This window comes from Schistocerca cancellata, chromosome 2 (genome assembly GCF_023864275.1).
Source record: "Schistocerca cancellata isolate TAMUIC-IGC-003103 chromosome 2, iqSchCanc2.1, whole genome shotgun sequence".
NCBI lineage: Eukaryota > Metazoa > Arthropoda > Insecta > Orthoptera > Acrididae > Schistocerca > Schistocerca cancellata.
In genome coordinates, this window is record NC_064627.1 from 930,513,204 (window position 1) to 930,536,264 (window position 23,061).

At 40.5% G+C, this 23,061-nt stretch overlaps 2 protein-coding genes across 2 annotated transcripts in view; one reads left to right on the forward strand and one right to left on the reverse strand.

The window, feature by feature from the left end:
• Positions 1-20,973, reverse strand: part of LOC126162888 (transcription factor Dp-1) — a 235,072-nt gene extending 214,099 nt beyond the window's left edge. The window contains exons 1-2 of the mRNA XM_049919688.1: positions 20,597-20,973; positions 13,914-14,032 (exon numbers count right to left, since the gene is read on the reverse strand). Coding sequence (XP_049775645.1) covers positions 13,914-14,032; positions 20,597-20,645 — 168 coding nt within the window. The 5' untranslated portion in view covers positions 20,646-20,973. The remainder of the gene's footprint in view (positions 1-13,913; positions 14,033-20,596) is intronic.
• A 157-nt stretch (positions 20,974-21,130) lies between these two features.
• The window catches only part of LOC126162889 (F-box/SPRY domain-containing protein 1), a 74,833-nt gene continuing 72,902 nt past the window's right edge, over positions 21,131-23,061 (forward strand). The window contains exon 1 of the mRNA XM_049919689.1: positions 21,131-21,723. Within this exon, the coding sequence (XP_049775646.1) occupies positions 21,142-21,723 (582 nt within the window). The 5' untranslated portion in view covers positions 21,131-21,141. The remainder of the gene's footprint in view (positions 21,724-23,061) is intronic.

Sequence of the window (23,061 nt, forward strand, 5' to 3'; positions counted from 1 at the left end):
ATTTATGGGTCGCTTAGAGGAAGCCTTCTTGGTTACCCAGGCCAGCCAACCCAAAGTTTGGTACAGATTTATTGATGACATCTTCATGATCTGGACTCACAGTGAAGAAGAACTCCAGAACTTCCTCTCCAACCTCAACTCCTTTGGTTCAATCCGATTCACCTGGTCCTACTCCCAATCCCATGCCACTTTCCTTGACATTGACCTCCATCTGTCCAATGGCCAGCATCACACATCCGTCCACATCAAACCCACCAACAAGCAACAGTACCTTTATTATGACAGCTGCCACCCATTCCATATCAAACGGTCCCTTCCCTACAGCTTAGGTCTTTGTGGAAAGCGAATCTGTTCCAGTGCTGAGTCCCTGAACCATTACACCAATAACCTGAAAACAGCTTTCGCATCCCGCAACTACTCTCCTGACCTGGTACAGAAGCAAATTACCAGAGCCACTTCCTCATCCCCTCAAACCCAGGACCTCCTACAGAAGAACCCCAAAAGTGCCCCACTTGTGACAGGGTACTTTCCGGGACTGGATCAGACTCTGAATGTGGCTCTCCCGCAGGGACAGGGTACTTTCCGGGACTGGATCAGACTCTGAATGTGGCTCTCCCGCAGGGATACGACTTCCTCAAATCCTGCCCTGAAATGAGATCCTCCTCACTCCACCAAGAGTGTCTTTCCACTGTCCACCTAACCTTTGTAACCTCTTGGTTCATCCCTACGAAATCCCAAAACAACCTTGCCTACCCTCTGGCTCCTACCCTTGTAACTGCCCCGGTGCAAAACCTGTCCCATGCAGCCTCCCACCACCACCTACCCCAGTCCTGTAACCCGGACGGTGTACACGATCAAAGGCAGAGCCACGTGTGAAAGCACCCACGTGATTTACCAACTGACGTGCCTACACTGTGAAGCCTTCTATGTGGGAATAACTAGCAACAAACTGTCCATTTGCATGAACAGACACAGTGTTACACTGTCCAGGTTATCTGGATACTTCCCACTGACACCAACCTATCAGAACTCCGGAGATGGGAACTTGCCCTTCAATATATTCTCTCTTTCCATTACCCACCAGGCCTCAACCTCCACTAATTTCAAGTTGGTGCCTCTCGTACATCACTTGACATTCAACATCATCTTACACACACACACACACACACACACACACACACACACACACACTTGCGAAATCCTAGGTGATCTGATAGAAAATCTCAAAAATAAATGTTGTGTTTCCAACAACTAGGATAAAATTAATATTATAAGTTTACTGTCAAATTCTTGAAGTTGAGCAATCATTAGTAATGAATTTAATGGGTCACAACGTTTGCTTAAATTAACAAAACATTTAATAACCAGGGAATTTTACGTGCATTACAGAAGAAACATGCATATTATTTGATAGATGAAAATACCATCAAAAAGGTTATTAGGTTTCATGGAGATGACAGCAACAGCCGTTTGATGCCTGGCAAAAAAGACTGTTGGTACTAAGGTTCAAAGACAGAAAATGTTTATATTGTTTAAAAATTAACAATATTATAAAGTGGTGACAATCACAAAACCACAATAACCTTGAAAACACGCAAATGTATCATTTTATTGTCAAAGCTCAAAGTAAATTTGTGAAAGACAAAAAACACACCTTGGCAGTTCATGAATGATTGGTTGTTGCCAACTTTTCTGAAAACAATTCCTTTGTTGTCAAAGATGAAGAACAAGGACACTACTGGGTAAACAAATTGGCCACAATTCATTTGTTTTCTGTTATAAAGATCAAGATAAACTAAAGAGTCACAGTTTTAATGTCATATGTGACCAACTTTAACGCAACACTACAGCAGCGCATGCATTTCAACTGCAATTAACAAACTAAATAAAACACCACCACCCTTCCATAAACAAGCTACTACTCTGATGGTGCTGCAAGCAAATACAGAAACAAAAAAGAGTTTATTTACAACTTCTTTCAGAAAGAAGATTGGGGATTTGTTGTAGAATGACACTTTTTCACATCATGCCTAGGAAGAAGGCTCATGATAGCATCAGGGGCGCGACGAAACATGTTACCACGACGGCTGGTTTGCAGTGGAGAACCATATCTTGACACGTCAAGAAATGTTTACCTTCTGTAAGGAACAGGTAGGAGGAGTTACCCATGTTTTTTTTACAAAATGTGAGGGAATACAAGAAGTCTCTGCTAATATCTTGGAGGCACGGTTCAAATCATTACAGAATACTAAAGGCACTCAACCTTTTTATTGTTTTATATTCCTATCACACAACTTGCTCAAAGAAATAGAAAAAACCTAAAAAATCTATATTTTAAAATATTATATTTTTTAAATGTAAACTTCTAACCACTGATACTCTAAGAAAAAAGTACCTATATTGCAGAATGTAACAGCACCAAAAATTTTAAAGCTGAGAAATTATTCCTTTTTTTTGAAAAGCTGCTGTCCAAAAATTGAGTTTAAAATTTCCAACCAAAAACTTTGAGCTATTAAAAATACATAGGGAATAAATTCAGCTAGGAGATGACACCCCCCATGAACCACGGAACTTGCCGCTGGTGGGGAGGCTTGCGTGCCTCAACAATACACATAGCCGTACCATAGGTGCAACCACAACGGAGGGGTATCTGTTGAGAGGCCAGACAAACGTGTGGTTCCTGAAGAGGGGCAGCAGCCTTTTCAGTAGTTGCGGGGCAACAGTCTGGACGATTGACTGACCTGGCCTTGTAACACTAACCAAAACGGCCTTGCTGTGCTGGTACTGCGAACGGCTGAAAGCAAGGGGAAACTACAGCTGTAATTTTTCCCGAGGGCATGCAGCTTTATTGTATGATTAAATGATGATGGCGTCCTCTTGGGTAAATTATTCCGGAGGTAAAATAGTCCCCCATTTGGATCTCCGGGCGGGGACTACTCAAGAGGGCATCGTTATCAGGAGAAAGAATACTGGCGTTCTATGGATCAGAGCGTGGAATGTCAGATCCTTTAATCGGGCAGGTAGGTTAGAAAATTTAAAAAGGGATATGGATAGGTTAAAGTTAGATATAGTGGGAATTAGTGAAGTTCGGTGGCAGGAGGAACAAGACGTCTGGTCAGGTGAATACAGGGTTATAAATACAACATCAAATAGGGGTAATGCATGAGTAGGTTTAATAATGAATAAAAAATAGGAGTGTGGGTAAGCTACTACAAACAGCATAGTGAACGCATTATTGTGGCCAAGATAGACACGAAGCCCACGCCTACTGCAGTAGTACAAGTTTATATGCCAACTAGCTCTGCAGATGATGATGAAATTGATGAAATGTATGATGAGATAAAAGAAATTATTCAGGTAGTGAAAGGAGATGAAAATTTAATAGTCATTGGTGACTGGAATTCGACAGTAGGAAAAGGAAGAGAAGGAAACGTAGTAGGTGAATATGGATTGGGGCTAAGAAATGAAAGAGGAAGCCGCCTCGTAGAATTTTGCACAGAGCACAACTTAATCATAGCTAACACTTGGTTTAAGAATCATGAAAGAAGGTTGTATACATGGAAGAACCCTGGAGATACTAAAAGGTATCAGATAGATTATATAATGGTAAGACAGAGATTTAGGAACCAGGTTTTAAATTGTAAGACATTTCCAGGGGCAGATATGGACTCTGACCACAATCTATTGGTTATGACCTGTAGATTAAAGCTGAAGAAACTGCAAAAAGGTGGGAATTTAAGGAGATGGGACCTGGATAAACTGAAAGAACCAGAGGTTGTACAGCGTTTCAGGGAGAGCATAAGGGAACAATTGACAGGAATGGGGGAAAGAAATACAGTAGAAGAAGAATGGGTAGCTCTGAGGCATGAAGTAGTGAAGGCAGCAGAGGATCAAGTAGGTAAAAAGACGAGGGCTAGTAGAAATCCTTGGGTAACAGAAGAAATATTGAATTTAATTGATGAAAGGAGAAATTATAAAAATGCAGTAAATGAAGCAGGCAAAAAGGAATACAAACGTCTCAAAAATGAGATCGACAGGAAGTGCAAAATGGCTAAGCAGGGATGGCTAGAGGACAAATGTAAGGATGTAGAGGCTTATTTCACTAGGGGTAAGATAGATACTGCCTACAGGAAAAATAAAGATACCTTTGGAGAAAAGAGAACCACTTGTATGAACATCAAGAGCTCAGATGGAAACCCAGTTCTAAGCAAAGAAGGGAAAGCAGAAAGGTGGAAGGAGTATATAGAGGGTCTATACAAGGGCGATGTACTTGAGGACAATATTATGGAAATGGAAGAGGATGTAGATGAAGATGAAATGGGAGATACGATACTGCGTGAAGAGTTTGACAGAGCACTGAAAGACCTGAGTCAAAACAAGGCCCCTGGAGTAGACAACATTCCATTGGAACTACTGACGGCCTTGGGAGAGCCAGTCCTGACAAAACTCTACCATCTGGTGAGCAAGATGTATGAAACAGGCGAAATACCCTCAGACTTCAAGAAGAATATAATAATTCCAATCCCAAAGAAAGCAGGTGTTCACAGATGTGAAAATTACAGAACTATCAGTTTAATAAGCCACAGCTGCAAAATACTAACACGAATTCTTTACAGATGAATGGAAAAACTAGTAGAAGCCGACCTCGGGGAAGATCAGTTTGGATTCCGTAGAAATACTGGAACACGTGAGGCAATACTGACCTTACGACTTATCTTAGAAGAAAGATTAAGGAAAGGCAAACCTACGTTTCTAGCATTTGTAGACTTAAGAGAAAGCTTTTGACAATGTTGACTGGAATACTCTCTTTCAAATTCTAAAGGTGGCAGGGGTAAAATACAGGGAGTGAAAGGCTATTTACAATTTGTACAGAAACCAGATGGCAGTTATAAAGAGTCGAGGGGCATGAAAGGAAAGCAGCGGTTGGGAAGGGAGTGAGACAGGGTTGTAGCCTCTCCCCGATGTTATTCAATCTGTATATTGAGCAAGCAGTAAAGGAAACAAAAGAAAAATTCGGAGTAGGGATTAAAGTCCATGGACAAGAAATAAAAACTTTGAGGTTTGCCGATGACATTGTAATTCTGTCAGAGACAGCAAAGGACTTGGAAGAGCAGTTGAACGGAATGGATAGTGTCTTGAAGGGAGGATATAAGATGAACATCAACAAAAGCAAAACGAGGATAATGGAATGTAGTCAAATTAAATCGGGTGATGCTGAGGGAATTAGATTAGGAAATGAGACACTTAAAGTAGTAAAGGAGTTTTGCTATTTGGGGAGCAAAATAACTGATGATGGTCGAAGTAGAGAGGATATAAAATGTAGACTGGCAATGGCAAGGAAAGTGTTTCTGAAGAAGAAAAATTTGTTAACATCAAGTATAGATTTAAGTGTCAGGAAGTTGTTTCTGAAAGTATTTGTATGGAGTGTAGCCATGTATGGAAGTGAAACATGCACGATAAATAGTTTGGACAAGAAGAGAATAGAAGCTTTCGAAATGTGGTGCTACAGAAGAATGCTGAAGATTAGATGGGTAGATCACGTAACTAATGAGGAGGTATTGAATAGGATTGGGGAGAAGAGAAGTTTGTGGCACAACTTGACCAGAAGAAGGGATCGGTTGGTAGGACATGTTCTGAGGCATCGAGGAATCACCAATTTAGTATTGGAGGGCAGCGTGGACAGTAAAAATCGTAGTGGGAGACCAAGAGATGAATACACTAAGCAGATTCAGAAGGATGTAGGCTGCAGTAGGTACTGGGAGATGAAGCAGCTTGCACAGGATAGAGTAGCATGGAGAGCTGCATGAATCCAGTCTCAGGACTGAAGACAACAACAGGAGATGATGGTTCAAAATTGCAGGCCAGAGTGTGCTGGACTAAATGCTTTTTATTTGAAATCCGTGGCACAAACTATTATTTGAATACTTCAAAAAACAAAAAAAAAAAAAATATGCAGGCTGAAACAAAAATGGTCACCATTTCTCATAAACAATTAAAAAATTTTAAAAAACGTTTTTGAGTCCACTAAACATCAGGTAATTCATCGCCCAGCGAATATCCAATTTTTCTGATATGTCAAACAACCAGTGCTGAACCACCTCGTATGGATTGATCCAACGGTGTGATTGGTTGGTTTGGGGGGGGATTAAAGGGACCAGACTGCGACGGTCATCGGTCCCTTTTTCCAAAAAAAGTAAAACCACCCAAAGAGAATTAAAAACGAACAACAGGAAAGACGTCAGACGACACAGGACAAGAAATACTCCTACAGAGATCAGACGAAACAAATTAAAATCACACAGAGTGTGACAGTGGTTGGCCGACCATAGAGATAAAAAGGAAAAGCCAACCACCGATAACACATTAAAAACTCAGCGTAAAATCGTAGGCCAATGGCCAGAATCAACACAAAAGAACAGAACAAACACTCAGAGTAAATAATAAAAACCCCCTGCCCGAATAAAACGGAAAACTAAGTCAGCCATACCAGGGTCATCACATAAGAGGGCAGGGAGCGTATCAGGCAGCGCAAATGTCTGCCTGACCACAGCTAAAAGGGGGCAGGCCAACAAAATGTGGGCCACTGTCAAAGCCGCCCCGCAGTGACATACAGGAGGGTCCTCCCGGCGCAGTAAATAACTGTGTCAGGTGGGAGTGGTCAATGCGGAGCCGACAAAGGACGACAGAGTCCCTGCGGTTGGCTCGCAGGGATGACCGCCACACAGTCGTCGTCTCCTTGATGGCACGGAGTTTATTGGGCATGATCCGATTGCGCCATTCAGCGTCCCAAAGCGCAAAAACTTTTCGGCGGAGGACTGCCCGCAAATCAGTCTCTGGGAGGCCAACGTCCAGAGACTGTTTACTCGTGGCCTCTTTCGCCAGGCGGTCAACATGTTCATTGCCCGGGATACCGACATGACCGGGGGTCCACACAAAGACCACAGAGCGGCCGCAACGCGCAAGAGTATGCAGGGACTCATGGATAGCCATCACCAGACGAGAACGAGGAAAACACTGGTCGAGAGCTCGTAAACCGCTCAGGGAATCGCTACAGATAACGAAGGACTCACCTGAGCAGGAGCGGATATACTCTAGGGCACGTCCAACGGTGTGAAATGAAAATAATAGGAATGATGCAGATTGGTCATTTACTTCTGGTATGAAGACTGGAGGAGGCAGGTAGTTTACAATTCCCACTTATTTCATGCAGCCACACAAACGCATCATCATGTCCTAAAGTGTCCATTATGGCCTTATCACTTTAGGACATGGTGTAGAAAAGATCTGAGGATGGTAATCACGGACCGAAACCGGTCATCGTCAAAAGAATTGATATTTTGATCAAAGAATGGAATTAAAAAACATTTGAAGATTTGCATGTTGCCATTACACACCATCTGGCTATGCCCATTCGTCCTAACAGATAATTTGGAGGAAGTCACGCCAATGTAAAAGGCTGAATAGTGTTTACGTAACAACTGGTATATGACGTGTAGGGCTGTATATGTGATGGTGGGACGGCAAGTCTTGCAGCAGGGACGGAACAGGGGTACGAGCCATAGGGTAGGGAGATGGATGCAAAAGGAGCATATGGTCTGACAAGAATATTTCGGAGATTGGGAGGGTGACGAAAAGCTGTTCTGGGTGTGGTGGGCAAAATCTCATCAGACAAAATGGATCTCATCTCAGGGCATCATTTTAGGAACACAAAGTAGCTGATTAATACATTCCAGACCAGGATAATACTGAGCGACCAGTGATGCTCTTCAAAGTTGTTTTTTGGAGGGATCAACAGTAAATTTCACATGGTACTATTACAAATCCCATGACACTTTCCTTGATGTTGATCTTGTCCTCACCGAAGGCCAGCTACACACTTCTGTTCACATTAAACCAACTAACAAGCAACAGTAGTTGCTGAAATTTTGCCCATCACATCTAGAATAGCTTTTCGTCACCCTACCAATCTCCGCAATACTCTTGTCAGGCCCTATGCTCCTCCTGAATTCATCTCCCTACCCAATGGCTCCGACTCCTCTGACCATCCCCACTGCAAGACTTTCCCTATGCACCCTCCCACCACCACCTATACCAGCCCAGTATCTGGCAAAACATATACTATCAAAGGGAGAGCCACCTGTGAAACAAAACGTTATATACCAGCTGTTATGTGAACACTGTTCAGCCTTTTACATTGATGTGACTACCACCAAATTATCAGTTAGGATGAATGGTGGTAGGCAGAGGGTGTATACTGGCAACACACAATATCCTGTTGCAGAGCATGCACTACAACAGGACAATCATGACCTCAGTGCCTTTTCACCACACACACTATCTGTATTCTTCCCCCAGACACCCATTTCTCAGAACTCCGCAGGTTGGTTCTCACCACCAACCTGGCTATAATTCTCATATACTTCTTCCTTGTCCGCATTTCTTCACAGTATCTACTCCGTTCTTCAATCCGTTTTAGTTTTCTACATCTTTCATTTTCTTACCTGTCTATTTTCCCCAGCCCCCCCCCCCCCCCCCCCACCACTGTTACATACAATACACTCAAGCTTTTCACTCTTATTAACTCGTGCATGATGTTTAATCAGAAATCTCTGTCTTTCACATTATCCTGTCTTCCACCATTAAGCTCTCAGGTTTCCAAATCTTCTCCAGTGCTTTCCCCAACAATCAGTCTTTTCTTCTCATCTCTCTGGTAAGCATCCCTATACCTCTCCAGTCCTTTTCCTTTACCCCTCTTCCTTCCCCTTCAACCCTTCGGCCTTAAGAATGTGCTCTACTGGCTCCGAAAGCTTGCCTAATTATAACCTTTTATGTGTGTGTTCTGGTGCAGCTTGGCGAGTACAATAATATTAGTGTATGACAATTTCCAATTTCGAGAAAACTTACAGGGACATTGGAAAACGTTTATATCATGTTTTGCCAACCTGGCAGAACCTAGTTTTGGTCTTAAGATTCCTGAGGTTATAAGCTAGACTAACAAAATAAAAAAAAATTAATATCTTTTCTGTGAATGGACAAACAAATAGATCAAAAATTAATAAATTCTTTACTGTGATGAAAAATGAGTCATCAGGTCCGACACAGAATGCCTCAGATGCAGAGGTCTCAAAAAGCATATTTAAATATCAAGTATTCTAGGCAAATTAATCTTAAGTGTGAAAATTAATTTAATTTTGAAACTTCCTGGCACATTAAAACTGTGTGCCCAACCGAGACTCGAACTCGGGACCTTTGCCTTTCGCGGGCAAGTGCTCTACCATCTGAGGTACCGAAGCATGACTCACGCCCGGTACTCACAGCTTTACTTCTGCCAGTATCTCGTCTCCTACCTTCCAAACTTTAAAGAAGCTCTTCTGCGAACCTTGCAGAACTAGCACTCCTGAAAGAAAGGATATATAGGAGACATGGCTTAGCCACAGCCTGGGGGATGTTTCCAGAATGAGATTTTCACTCTGCAGCAGAGTGTGCGCTGATATGAAACTTCAGCGTACACTCCGCTGCAGAGTGAAAATCTCATTCTGGAAACATCCCCCAGGCTGTGGCTAAGCCATGTCTCCTATATATCCTTTCTTTCAGGAGTGCTAGTTCTGCAAGGTTCGCAGAAGAGCTTCTTTAAAGTTTGGAAGGTAGGAGACGAGATACTGGCAGAAGTAAAGCTGTGAGTACCGGGCGTGAGTCGTGCTTCGGTAGCTCAGATGGTAGAGCACTTGCCCGCGAAAGGCAAAGGTCCCGAGTTCGAGTCTCGGTTGGGCACACAGTTTTAATCTGCCAGGAAGTTTCATATCAGCGCACACTCCGCTGCAGAGTGAAAATCTCATTCAGGTAATTTAATTTTATTAATTAAGTGATTTTTGAAACGATGTAGTATATCCCGTGCATCTAACCACCAGCTCAAAGAGATAAAGTGTTCTGTGCGTTTGCAATAGCTTGCTTGAAACCTGTGCATATATGAAAGCACTGCAACAATCCCTGTCATGTACTGTTGATCATCACCGATATGCAGCAATCAGTTTGTTTGTCCTCAGTTCCTGTTTGTGTTTATGTTAGATGGTCATACTTGTTTGTGGCACAACCATTTATAATTCTGTTGGTAACGTCTTATGTTTTTAACTAAAGTACTGATTACTTTGTTACTATGGAAAATATCAAATCAAATAGTGTTGGAAATTTACTTGCAACAATGTATCACTTGACAGCCTATACCCCAGTGTTTAAAAACTCTTCAAAAATTTTCAGCGCTGAGTGGAGACCAGCAAGATCAGACAGTGTTACAGTCTAGTATTAACTTTCCAGATGATCAAGAAAGAAGTACATGTAGACATCACAGTTACTATCCCTTTAGGTTTTTGAAAGCCATCAAAAAACTTGCTGTAATCCTTTCAAAACATACAACCAGATAGTTAAAAAAATCCTTTAAAGTCAGTAAGTTTAGCATTGTCTAAATCATTAAGTGTTGGGAAAATCTTCGTCAAACCAGGAAAGCTTTGTACAACATATCATAAATGACACGGAGGTGAAATTTCAAGAGTCTGTGCTAAAAAGTCGAAGTTTCAAGCATGCAAACAAAATTTTATAACGACATGACTGTGCGACTTGACATAGAATGACCCAATGATACTCTGCATGGATATATTAAAACCAATCAAATTTTGGGATGAATAGCATATATAAGAAAAATACAAGAAGTCCTTAGAAATATTCACATTTTCAGGACAGACAGAATCTGTTGTCTCATGAGGAGTTAAGACACTGTCACCTCATACAAAAGACAATACTCTATAACACCTCTCCCACTATCAGACACTTAAACTAGCATAAGACATAAACATTAGATTAAAGTCTGGAATCCTCGACTATCTTCATAAGAACCCCTCTAAATTACCACCAAAAGGCCACAAGTGCCACCCAGGCAATATGGTGAGACATATCCAATGATGTATAACATGAACTATATCTTATAATTCATCTTACAGGTGCTGTAACTGAAGACAGAACTCATCGCCTTATGCTTAGTATGCTTGTACACTTTTCTATTATCAGTTGGCAACAATGCGTAAAAACACAGAAATGCAAAATGTCACAGCATGAATTTCTTTGGGCCGACGATTAATCATGCGAAGCTGCTATCAAACATTCATTCATTTCCGTGTCTGGTGAGCATTTCCAAAAAATAGCAGCTGCAATAGCTTTGTCATTTCCTCCGTAAACATCTTGTATCATGCACAGGTTGTCCATGAAGGGGCATACAAGTAGATGGCTTGGATCTTCTTCAGCCCCGAAGTCCCAAAAGGTGTCAGCACTCGCAGGAAGGATTCCCCATTTCTTCAGGTTGGTCTTGCATCGGGGAATGCCCACTCTTAGGCGGCTGAGGGACTTCCACACAGGGTAGCGTAGGTTTGCACCAGGAGCTAGTTGTTCTTTTGGTGAGATGTCTACCGGCAGCGAGCTCTTCCATGTTACAAGACGAACTGCCTCTGATGCTCCCTCCAGTGGCGCACTCCTAACAAGGAAACTATTGGGGGATTTAAGGCGGGATCTTGCTACCTGATGACCATACAGGGGATGTCAGTGGTCATTCTCCTGCTTTGGTCTCTCACTGTCTGCAGCAATGGCTCCCTGGATGTTGGGTGGGGCTATTCCAACAAACGGATACAATTTCTGGTGTTGGCTCAACTTGCTTAGCATGAGCTGAAACGTTCCACACAGGAGCAGCATGCTCAGCAGCTGATACACAAAGTGCAAGTGCAGAAGTCCTTAGGAGGTGCGGTTTAGCTCTACAACTGCTGCCAATCAGCTTCTTAAGTATCCCACTGCGAGAAATGACTTTCTGTTTCACATTTCAACATTGCTGCCTGTACGTTAGAGCCCTGTCCAGTGTGACACCTAGGTAGACTGGTGTTGGGCAATGTTTCAGTTGTTCTCCTCGCCATGTGATGTCCAGCTTTTGCTGCGCTTCCGATTCATATGTGGAATGCGTTCACTTGAATTTTACTGGGATTGGGCTTCACTTCATGATAAATATTTGTGTCCTACATGTCACACAACCAACTTCACTGAAGAGCTATATAGTGTGCAAAACCAATCATAACATCAATGCAATAGCTGAGGATCGATATCTGTGGGCAGGGATGACTTGTAGAATTAGAGAAGGAAGGCACGAGGGGCATCATATAAAAGTTCCAGAAGGGTCAACTGAAAATTGCGATCCTATACCTCTGCTTTGACCTAAGTGCTGTGCAGTGTCATGGTGGCATGATACTTTTGCAATCGGTCATGCTTGTAGATGGTGTGTTCTAGTATTTGGTGGTGCTCTCTTGTTTGATGATCTTGATTGATGATCCATTAGTTAGGTACCTTAGAGAGTGACCTTGTTAGGGGAGTGTTTGAGGTTTTCATTAGAAGAGTTTATGCTGGTTCAACAATGAGTTATTCGGATTTTGCATATTTTAGGTGATGCAGTCAGGCTTTTGTTTGGTATTGCTAGTGTTGTGTGTCCCATAGTCGCAAATTTAATAGTGTTTCTTCTTTTTGGCAGTAACAGCTATGACAGAAATTTATGAGCTGGTAATTGCTTGTTGAAACAATGAAATGACAAGTTCCTACAGTTATTTTATTCTGTTTTTAGGTGTGTGTGTGTGTGTGTGTGTGTGTGTGTGTGTGTGTGTGCGCGCGCAACCTAGATTTATGCAACAGTGACTTTGGTTGGTAAGTACTTTTTGTGGTTTAATTTGCATTTTAGTGATGTATATATGATGTGTTAGTATGTTTGTAGTTGTCTGTGTATATCAAAGTTGATCATTATGTAAGTTTTCAGAAATTTAGGAGTTTTCTTGTTAGTGGTTGGTAATCGTGTCAAACTGTGGTTGATAAGTATTGTGGATACTAGATTTACCATCACTGTTTAGGTTATATTTCTGATATCAGTTACATGAGTAAGTTTTTGTTTGTTGTACTGTGGACTTTCACACAGAAACGGTAAGTGAAGATTTCAAAAATGGATATGATGATTTGTGTGTTACTTTTTGATACTGCAGGTTTCATTTTAGCAACCATATAGGTCAAGTAAAATTTGCAGCATCCGGGTCAGGAGTTGTGTGCAGGTTCATGCTATCAAGGACTATGTCTGAGCTATACAGGTTAAGTAAAATTTGCGATACCAGGTTTTCGAGTTGTGTGCGAGTTCATGTCTACATAGATCAAATTCATGACACCAATGGTGTTTGTTTTTGCATTTTTGTTGTTGTGTTGAATATTTCTTGTGATTGATTTTTTGGGTTAATATTTATTTTGGAATACAGTCACTATTATCGACATAAATTTACAGAATGAGATTTTCACTCTGCAGCGGAGTGTGCGCTGATATGAAACTTCCTGGCAGATTAAAACTGTGTGCCCAACCGAGACTCGAACTCGGGACCTTTGCCTTTCGCGGGCAAGTGCACTTGCCCGCGAAAGGCAAAGGTCCCGAGTTCGAGTCTCGGCCGGGCACACAGTTTTAATCTGCCAGGAAGACATAAATTTAGTTTGTACCCACAAAAAACCCTCTACTTTCTGTGGTTGTACCAGCAGTTTCATTTTATTGCTGGAGTTAAATCTTTCACATGGTTTTGCAAGTTTGCAAGTATGTTCAGGGGGGTAATGAGTAGCATCATGCTCATCACATTGTATATGATTAAAATCTGCCATCTTGATGATGTTATGGATCAAAGCAGTAGAGCAGAATCTCAACATTCGGTAATCCTGTTCCAGAAACATTCCATTTCAACTACAACAGTTCCACACTAATACTAACAAGTCATAAGTATTGTAAATTAATGCCTACCACAAAAATGACATATCCAAATAATGTCAACATCTGTGACATGATGTTAAGTCATCACTCAACTTATACATACCTGACTACCATCTTGATTAGGCGCTTTAAATATTGTCTTCAGAGCTTGATTATCAACTGCTACATTATTGTGAGATTTTGTAGCATGTGTTTGTACTAATTTAATCACTTGGGGCTGACCTATGAGGAATAAAATGTATTAGTACAGTATCAGATTTAGTGCATAAACATAGTACTGTCCTTATTACTAGTAACATTTTTGACAAGACAGCCTTATTCTGATTAAAAGTAATAGTTTGTTGACATTTTTATGTGGCATGACAGCTGCTATTCGCAAATAGGTTAAGGCTCAACCAAATCGGGTGGGGTGGGGTGGAGTGGGGGGCTGCTTTACAGAAGAAACAGACTGATTGCCCTTAGTGATCAACAGTAATCATGTAAAATTTGAAATTTTCCCAGCGAATCAACGGCTCAAAAAGATTTCCGGCTTGCAGCCGGTCGTCGTAAACTTCGTTGCACGACATTTTGGCTGGACAACTGCCAGCCATCTTCAGGTGACCCGAACGAGGACTGACGAAGACACTCTCCGCTCCAGCTTATATAGTGGGCCCTTCTGTCGCTGCGACTGGAACACGTGCGCGGCAGAACTATCAGCGCACTACATAAGCTGGAGTGGAGTGTCTTCATCAGTCCTCGTTCGAGTCACCTGAAGATGGCTGGCAGTTGTTCAGCCGAAATATCGTGCATTGAAGTTTACGACGACCGGCTGCAAGCCCGAAATCTTTTTGAACAGTAATCACATAGGCCACAGATTACCAAGTGCATCAGCTGTTGTGAATAACTGCAGATGAATTAACTCTTTGTAGTGACACACTGGCAATGGCAACAGTTCGTATGTTAGAGCTCCAAAGTGTTAAAGAGTTAATTAACAAGTAACTTTAATCAGGCTCTAGAACACCTTCCAGTACAAAATAAAAGCAAAGTAAAGTATGAAATGAATAATCTACTTGCGTGAATTTTCATAAGTATAAAATAAAAATGACATGTGGAATGCAAGGTAATATTCTAAAACTGACAATGGCCACTGTGTGAGAGGCTACAACTGTGTACATTTTAAGAAAAGTGGGTTGAAGTTACATGCTGGACCCCCTTGAAATCTTTGTTGTGTAGCATAGCTTGAAGTCTTAGGTTGGAAGCTGACAATCTGGGGAAGCTAACAAATGTTAAAGCAAAAAATCTGGTCACGGTGACAAACTGACTTGCCTAATGTTTATGCCTACAGGTATGCCATACTGAAAAATGTCATTTTTACAAAAAGTGTATTTTTACAATTTCAGCTGCACAGTACAAATAGCTGAAAACTTGTTTGATTGCAGATATTATGCAAACAGTGTATCATGGCAGTCATCCGCTACTGTAAACAAATGAAAACTTTGACTGTCCAAGGGGAGGGGGGGTGATATGAGGGAATAAGCCCTCCCTATCTGTCGCCATTCTGTGCTTCCATGAAAGCAGAACTGACATAATGGTCATACGGATTATTGATTTCTTTTCTTGTGGTGAGAGTCTCATTTAAATCCTTTTATGCACCAGGATTAGTCTCTTCACTCATTTCAAAATGAGAAAAAAAAGAAGACCACAACTGGCAACTCAAAGCAAATTGTAGACAAAGCATTTGTTAGTTGCTACAGTGCAACTGTTTGTTGCGGTTGGTAGTGGTAGTTGAGGCCCGACCTCTACCGGTATCTTATTCACGCATAGTTCAAAACACTCCCCAACTAATACTGCCACGATGTAGTGTCCGCAGAAGAATGATCATCCTCATTACAAAACTGCCATTCTAATAATACCAAAGTGTTCACTGTTGGAAATCAGTCAAATCTTTTGGTAAAAGTTACACGCCTGGAGTTATAAAAAACCAAATCAAACATTCTAGCATCAAGCCCTGGATGACTATTTCTAATAGCATAAAACATGTTACTGAAATCAATTCATGTTGCAGAGACATACAATTCTACAGGTATCACTTGCAACCTGTTCACACACTTAATCTTTACTGTGATTTCAGGAATTGCCTATATACGTTTTAATAATATTCATTTATACATCCCACAGAGCAGTGACTTTCCAGCTTTGTAATGGGGCAGCCCCTTTCAATGCAAAGAGACTTCAACAGCACATGCACTACTTGCAGGCTGTGTGCTGGGATGGAGGCTGCGCTCATTGTACACCAAAAGGAACATGTCTTACATCCTTTAGTGAAGGAATACTTATTTAACAATCCAAGAGACGCATTCACATATCCATCTCTTAGTTTGTTTTAATAAAGATACTCTTTTTGCCATTTTATACCTCAAAATCCTAGCCCTCCCCTTCTTCTCATTCCCCAGACCATGTACCACCATCTCAGGGTAATGTATTCACACACACACACACACACACACACACACACACACACACACACACTTCTCTACAGTTTGAAGTGTGTGCTTTGTTATTCTTTATTCTGTAACTCTAGGATGATCATATACATATGATCAAAACTAGTGCTGAATCATTTTTCACTTGCAACCGAGATTGTAAAAACAAATTTTACTCTCCTTCTGGAATACTCTCTGTTCTCCTGTCATTTTTTGTTGACGGATCAAATTGCCACTAGTGCATTCGTCTCAACTGTCAACCACTCTATGCATTTAATTGAACATCTATTTACATCAAGGATATTTGTTTGGGCAGTGTATTAGTTCACACCATAAGGGAGCAATTAAAAACGAATTGCACATATCCTAGTTACGACAAAGTTCAATTTCTCACAGATCACATCCTGAATCCACAGCAATTACAACAAAACACAAATCTAAAAAAATCTGTCATTGTGGGTGCACAAAACATAACGATTTAAGCTGCTCTAATTGCAAAATAAATTTCTCTCACATAATTTTGATAGCAGCACCAGACATCAAAACTGGGAACAGAGAAATATCCTAGTTGACAGGATTGTGATAAATAAACTACAAGCAGCACTGAATGCTGAGTGTACAAAACATTTATTGCATGTCATGTAAGTGAGCAGAGGGCCTGGACATTGGTCCGATTGCCAATGATACAGAAGAAGTGTAGGTCTACTGTAATGTTTATCAAACTACTATGATGGGACCAACAACACTGGCAGTGCAATACAATTATCAACAAATGTGAAGGTCATCTCAGCTGGCTGAAATGTTATTACTGCATGGTACAACCACACAGGTTGTAAACACTAGGCATATTTTTTGATTTAACTAAGGTGTTTGATTGTGGTGATCACAAAATATATCTCCAGAAGTTGGACCATTATGGAATACGGGGAGAAGCTCACAATTGGTTCACCTCTTACTTCAGCAACAAGTCATTATTCAAAGTGTTGAGAATAGCCGAGATTTGGGGCCTGAATGGGGTACAGTCAAATGGGGGATGCCCCAGAAATCAGTGCTGGGACCACTCATCTTTCTTATTTATATAAATGATATTACGGGTAACTAAAATATTTGTTTGCTGATGACACTAGCTTGGTAGTAAAGGATGTCGTGTGCAACATTGGCTCAGTTTCAAATAGTGCAGTTCATGACGAGTTCATGGCTTGTAGAAAATAAACTAACGCTAAATCACAGTAAGATTCAGTTTTTACAGTTTCTAACCCACAACTCAACAAGACCCGACATTTTAATTTCACACAGTGGTCATATTATTAGTGAAACTGAACAGTTTAAATTTCTGTGTGTTCAGATAGATAGTAAATTGTTGTGGAAAGCCCACGTTCAGGATCTTGTTCAAAGACTAAATGCTGCCATTTGTACTATTAGAACAGTATCTGAAGTCAGTGATCGTTCTACATGAAAATTAGTGTAATTTGCTTATGTCATATGATATTATATTAATTCCCATTCCAAGAGGATATTTTTGGCTCAAACGGGCTGTTCAGGCAATAAGTGGTTTAAGTTCACGAACCCCTTGTCGACCCCTGTTCACGAGCCCGGGTATTTTGACAGTGGCCTCTCAATATATATATTCCTTACTGTTATTTCTTGTTAACAATATTAGCTAATTCCCAAGAATAAGCAGCTTCCACTCAGTTAATACTCGACAGAGATCAAACCTGCATTTGGATCGCATTTCCTAACTCTTGTGCAGAAAGGTGTGCAGTATACTGCTGCATCCATTTTCAATAAACTATCACTAGACTTCAGAAATGTTTGCAGTAATCTACATGCTTTCAAATCAAAACTGATGAGCTTCCTCATGGGTCACTCCTTCTATACTGTCGAGGAGTTCCTTTAAAAATTAACCCAATTCTTGTTGTACTGTGGACTGCATTTACTTAAACTTATGGCTTGACTTTCTTCGGTTTATAAACATTTTATTTTTACCTGTTATTACTTTCATGTTGTAACTTCATGTACTGGCATGTACCATGACCTTTGAGATTTATTCCTCAATTTGGTCCTACAGAACTTGACGTGTAAATAAATTAAACAGAAGAGATTTGTTTCACAGTATTGAAAATGAAGTGCTCTTAGCATTTAAGGTATGCATATTAGAGTCCATATTTACTAGACTTTCTTTTCTTTTGTTAGTCCATACAACCAGCTTCGAAAGTTTGTTGGAGTCCTGGTTCACCCTATTTGTCCTATGAGACATTACTTCTGAAATCATCTTATACATTACAATTAGCTTATTTATTAATGGCAGTAGTCACACTACTGTCAAATGTCTTGCTCCACTGGCAAGACCAATTCCTTTCAGATAACCTAAGTTAAGCACTGTTGGGCTTGGCTAGCACTTGGACGGACGGTCGTCCAAGTCTGCCGAGTGCTGTTGGCAAGTGGGGTGCATTCAGCCCTTGAGGCCCACTGAGTAGCTACTAGATAGAGAAGTAATTGCTTCAGCCACAACATAAGCTGACAACGGCAGAAGACCAGCATCCAGTGAGCCAATCGACTGAGGTCATTACTGCAGAGTAGTATGGCTCCACTGCGGGAGAACAGCTGGGTATTAAATTTTGCAAATGGGATCTGCTAGTTTTAGTACCAGTAGTTTAGGCAACCAACTGCAGTATAAGACAGACATTCTGAGAATCCACAATCTGGAGATTGCAACCAGATTCAGATTATGTTTTTCTTTCTTGCTAAAATCTCCAAAATTTAAAATATTAGGAAAGACTATTGAATCTAAGTAATAGGTCTTCGCAGGTGTGTTGCATTATGAAAACTGGATAATTAGTGCTAAAGGCTACAACAATGAAAAGTAAAATGCGAATACAAAAATTACCAAGCTCTCTACTATGAAAGTTGGGCTTACCAGTAAGTACATAAAAAAAAACCTTTAATGCCTACTGGTTACATGTGCTCTAGATCAACAAAAACAGCTAGTGGTACACTGAATTCACATCAACAAAAAATTATTCTAATACTTGGGGCTAAGACATGAACATGTACCTCTAATTTTATTAGAACGAGATTCTAAATGTGTCCATTACATTCTTGGGGTAAAAAACACATGGTAGTCAAACTGTAGCAGCACACATGGAAAAACTCTGCGAAATTTTTGTGAAATGTTGTCCAGCAAGAGCTTATACAGAACTTCCACTAAACTTATTTATTTACTCGATAGGTTCACACGTATGCCTAATGCACAGGACCAGGTCACCACGTTGTTATTTAGTGAAATACGTCATTTTCTCTCATTACGCCTCAAGGACCCAAGTTAACCGATGCTATTATTGTTTGTAAACTCGATAATTTACCACGAAACACTCCAATAGTTACACTTCAGTTTGGGAAAGCATTATTGTGATGTCCCTAGCAGGTTCTTAAGTTTAGTTTCTACTGTAAGCAGGCTGCAAGAAGATTGTCACAGCCATCTTACATGTTCACAGTAAACATGTGTTGCACCCAATGAAAACAAATTAGAAGTGTCGGGCATTCCTCTCTCTGAAACCACAACATATGACTCCCGATAAACACTTTGGCCGCCCCCTCTTGGAATATTGCACTGATTTTCAAAACCTCACCATACACATTTTAACAACGGCAATCCGAGAGTACACACACAAAAAAAACAATCTATGGATTTATGACTTCATTTTAAGAGTGTCAGTATCATGCAACAGATACGTTTAACTCACGCATCAGTTTGTTACAAACAGTTCCAGAATAGGAGTCGATTTCAACTGATTGACGATACAATATAGAACTTCGTTCACGAATTGAGAATGAATCATTTCATTAATAGACAGAACATGTTTACCCGTCGTGTATATGCTGTACCTTGCACGCCAAAAATCTTGTCTTAAGAATAAATCCTGCAGGCGTTCACTGAATGTTTCATAAATTACAAAAGATGCATACATGTGTTTCTTTCATTATTCAATACCCGCAGTCAACGTCTCAGCACATAGAAATGTATACAAATTTATCCACGAACGAAAATACCGCTGTTCCTCACAAGTTAAGTAGGATAACATTCTTCAACAAGCGATACGTGGTTACCAGCGACTGTTGATCTACCGACTTTGCTTGCTGCGTGGGCGTCAACTGAAAGTGCATAGCGTCGGTACCATAACACATCTTGGATATAAAAACCTTCGACAATCCATCTTCAAGTGAAAGGTGGTAAGACAACACCATCCACAACGTATCACGTCGGTAATGCGAACTATGTTCGTCTTTTAAGACTCGCATGCACTGTGAATGTTTCAGTACGTACCATTCGAATCATGAATCAGAAAATTCACTGTATTGTTTTGCTGGGTCATTATGGGACTCCTGACACTTTAATGGTATAAAAAATTCCTTCAAGCAGTTTGTCAGTTCTTTCAAAATCAATTGGTCATTTCGCCAACGATCAGGTCAGCCTTCTTCGATGCTGCAAAATGGCGACTGCAAACGCTCAACATTTCTCCATTCTTTCTCACTGTTCACACTAAAATACTGTCTCCTCTTCGAATACAGCGTAGCCAAAACATACACGTTTCACATAGTTACGCTTCAACCGTTACTTTACATTTCAAAATCGAGCACAGAACTTCGTACAAAATACCACCCTTTCGAGTACCTACACCTGAGATGAGCTTGGCGGCAGGCACAATGCTAAACAGCTGGTTGGTCGGACGAAGTCACGTGGTGCTAGGTACTTCCGGTTAGAAGGAACGATGAAAATTGAACCGGAAGTTGATAATGGTGATCGTTTTTCATTGGTTAGGATATCCCATTATTCCTTGTTTGTTCCGTGCGTTAGTAGGAACCGGCAAAATGGTAGAAGAGTTGTCAGTGACGCTGCCAGACAATGTTTTGGAAGTTATATTTTCTTATTTGGACCTTCACGATCTAAGAAACTGCTCACTCGTGTGCAAGAATTGGTACAGGTTTTTGAATGATGAAAATAATGACGTGTGGCGCTTACATTGCATAAGAAAATTGGCGGAGGAAGCCCTTAAGTCAGATTTACTTTCTTCTGTGCCAACGTATAAAGCAAAGTTGCGTGCGTTTTATCATGCATGGAATCCAAATGACTGTTCGAGGAACGTTTATATCAAACCTAATGGATTTACACTTCATCGCAACCCTGTGGCGCAAAGTACGGACGCTGCCAGAGGAAAAATTGGCTTTAGGCATGGGAGGCATGCATGGGAAGTCATATGGGAAGGTCCACTTGGAACCGTAGCTGTAATTGGAATTGCAACGAAAGAAGCGCCGCTCCAGTGCCATGGCTACGTCGCTCTTTTGGGTTCTGATGATCAGAGCTGGGGCTGGAACTTAGTGGATAATCATCTTCTTCATAATGGAGATTCGCAAGGAAACTATCCACTTCTGAACAACGCTCCTAAATATCAGGTTTGTGCACAAGATGAAACGCTAATATTTTGCGTGAGTATGATGCTGGCAGATGTTGGGATGCAAATGCAGTAGATCTAATGTATTTATATATGTAACCACCTATCTGTGTTATCAATTTGTGTTGAAATGTTGTACATAGCCTTGAATCATTTATGAAGACAATAATATTTCTCCTGGACCCCATACCTCACACTCATTGCCTCCCACATGCTTGCTCCCTCTTTATCTACCATTCTCTCTTTACATATCAGAAACAGAATTTTAATCTCTCAGTACATACAGATTTAAAACATTTGTTTTAATCAACAGAAGTGCTATTAGTAAATTACATGATATGGTAATTTACAATGTTATTAAACATAACTGAAATGAGACACCATGCTCATAACCTCAAATATCTGAATTCAGTTTTAGTTTACAGCCGCCAGCACAAGTTACCATTACATTCTTCGAAGATAGTGCTATAATCAAGCAATTGTTCTTTTGGTTAATAATAGCAAAAATATTGAGCATAATATTCTTTTTGTTACTATTAAATTCATTCTGTGAAAGTTTCTGCCTTTTACTTTGTTATGGATTTTCAGTGACTATGTACTGTAAATCTGTGAAAAGAAAACGTGAAATTCTCAATATTTCTTTATTTGTCACATGTAGAAAATAGTTTACCCAAAATCATTCAGGTGCGTCCATATGTACAGATACTGGTACATCATTTGTAAGTATAAAGTCATGAAGGGCTCAACGTCCAAGACTTTACACATATTTCTGATAATTGTTTTGCACAGCTCGGTATTCTATTTATAGGCTGCTAGGACTAATTTCTTTCACCTAGCAGGTAATTCCGTATTTTAAAACAGGGCCAAATTAGCTGTAGTACCTACCTACCTTAATTGTGGCCGTGTCACCACTCAGGGCAATATTCTTATTGGCCAGGCAAGATGTTTTTGCCAGCTACTGTAACATGTGTTTGAAAATCATGACTGAGATTTGTTTACAAAATGTACTACGAAGCATATGACAGAATCTGCTTCTTTAAGGTTCTGTGGTTGTGGTTAACTTGAAAGCCATCTGATTTTAATTGTCTAGTTTTGAAACAGTCAGCTGTATCTTCACAATCTGTAACTTTTAATATATTAAGAGTAAACCACTGCTGTAGTTATCTAGTATATTTTGATACGTGCAAGGATTTCATATTTGATTTCATTTCTGGTAACTGTGGAAATGTCATCTGCAAGTAAACCACAATGGGGAATCTTATTTGGCAATAAATTAATAATAGGCCTGTAGAGGAAAAAAAACAGTATTTATGCTCAAATTTAATCTTGTTGTATTCCC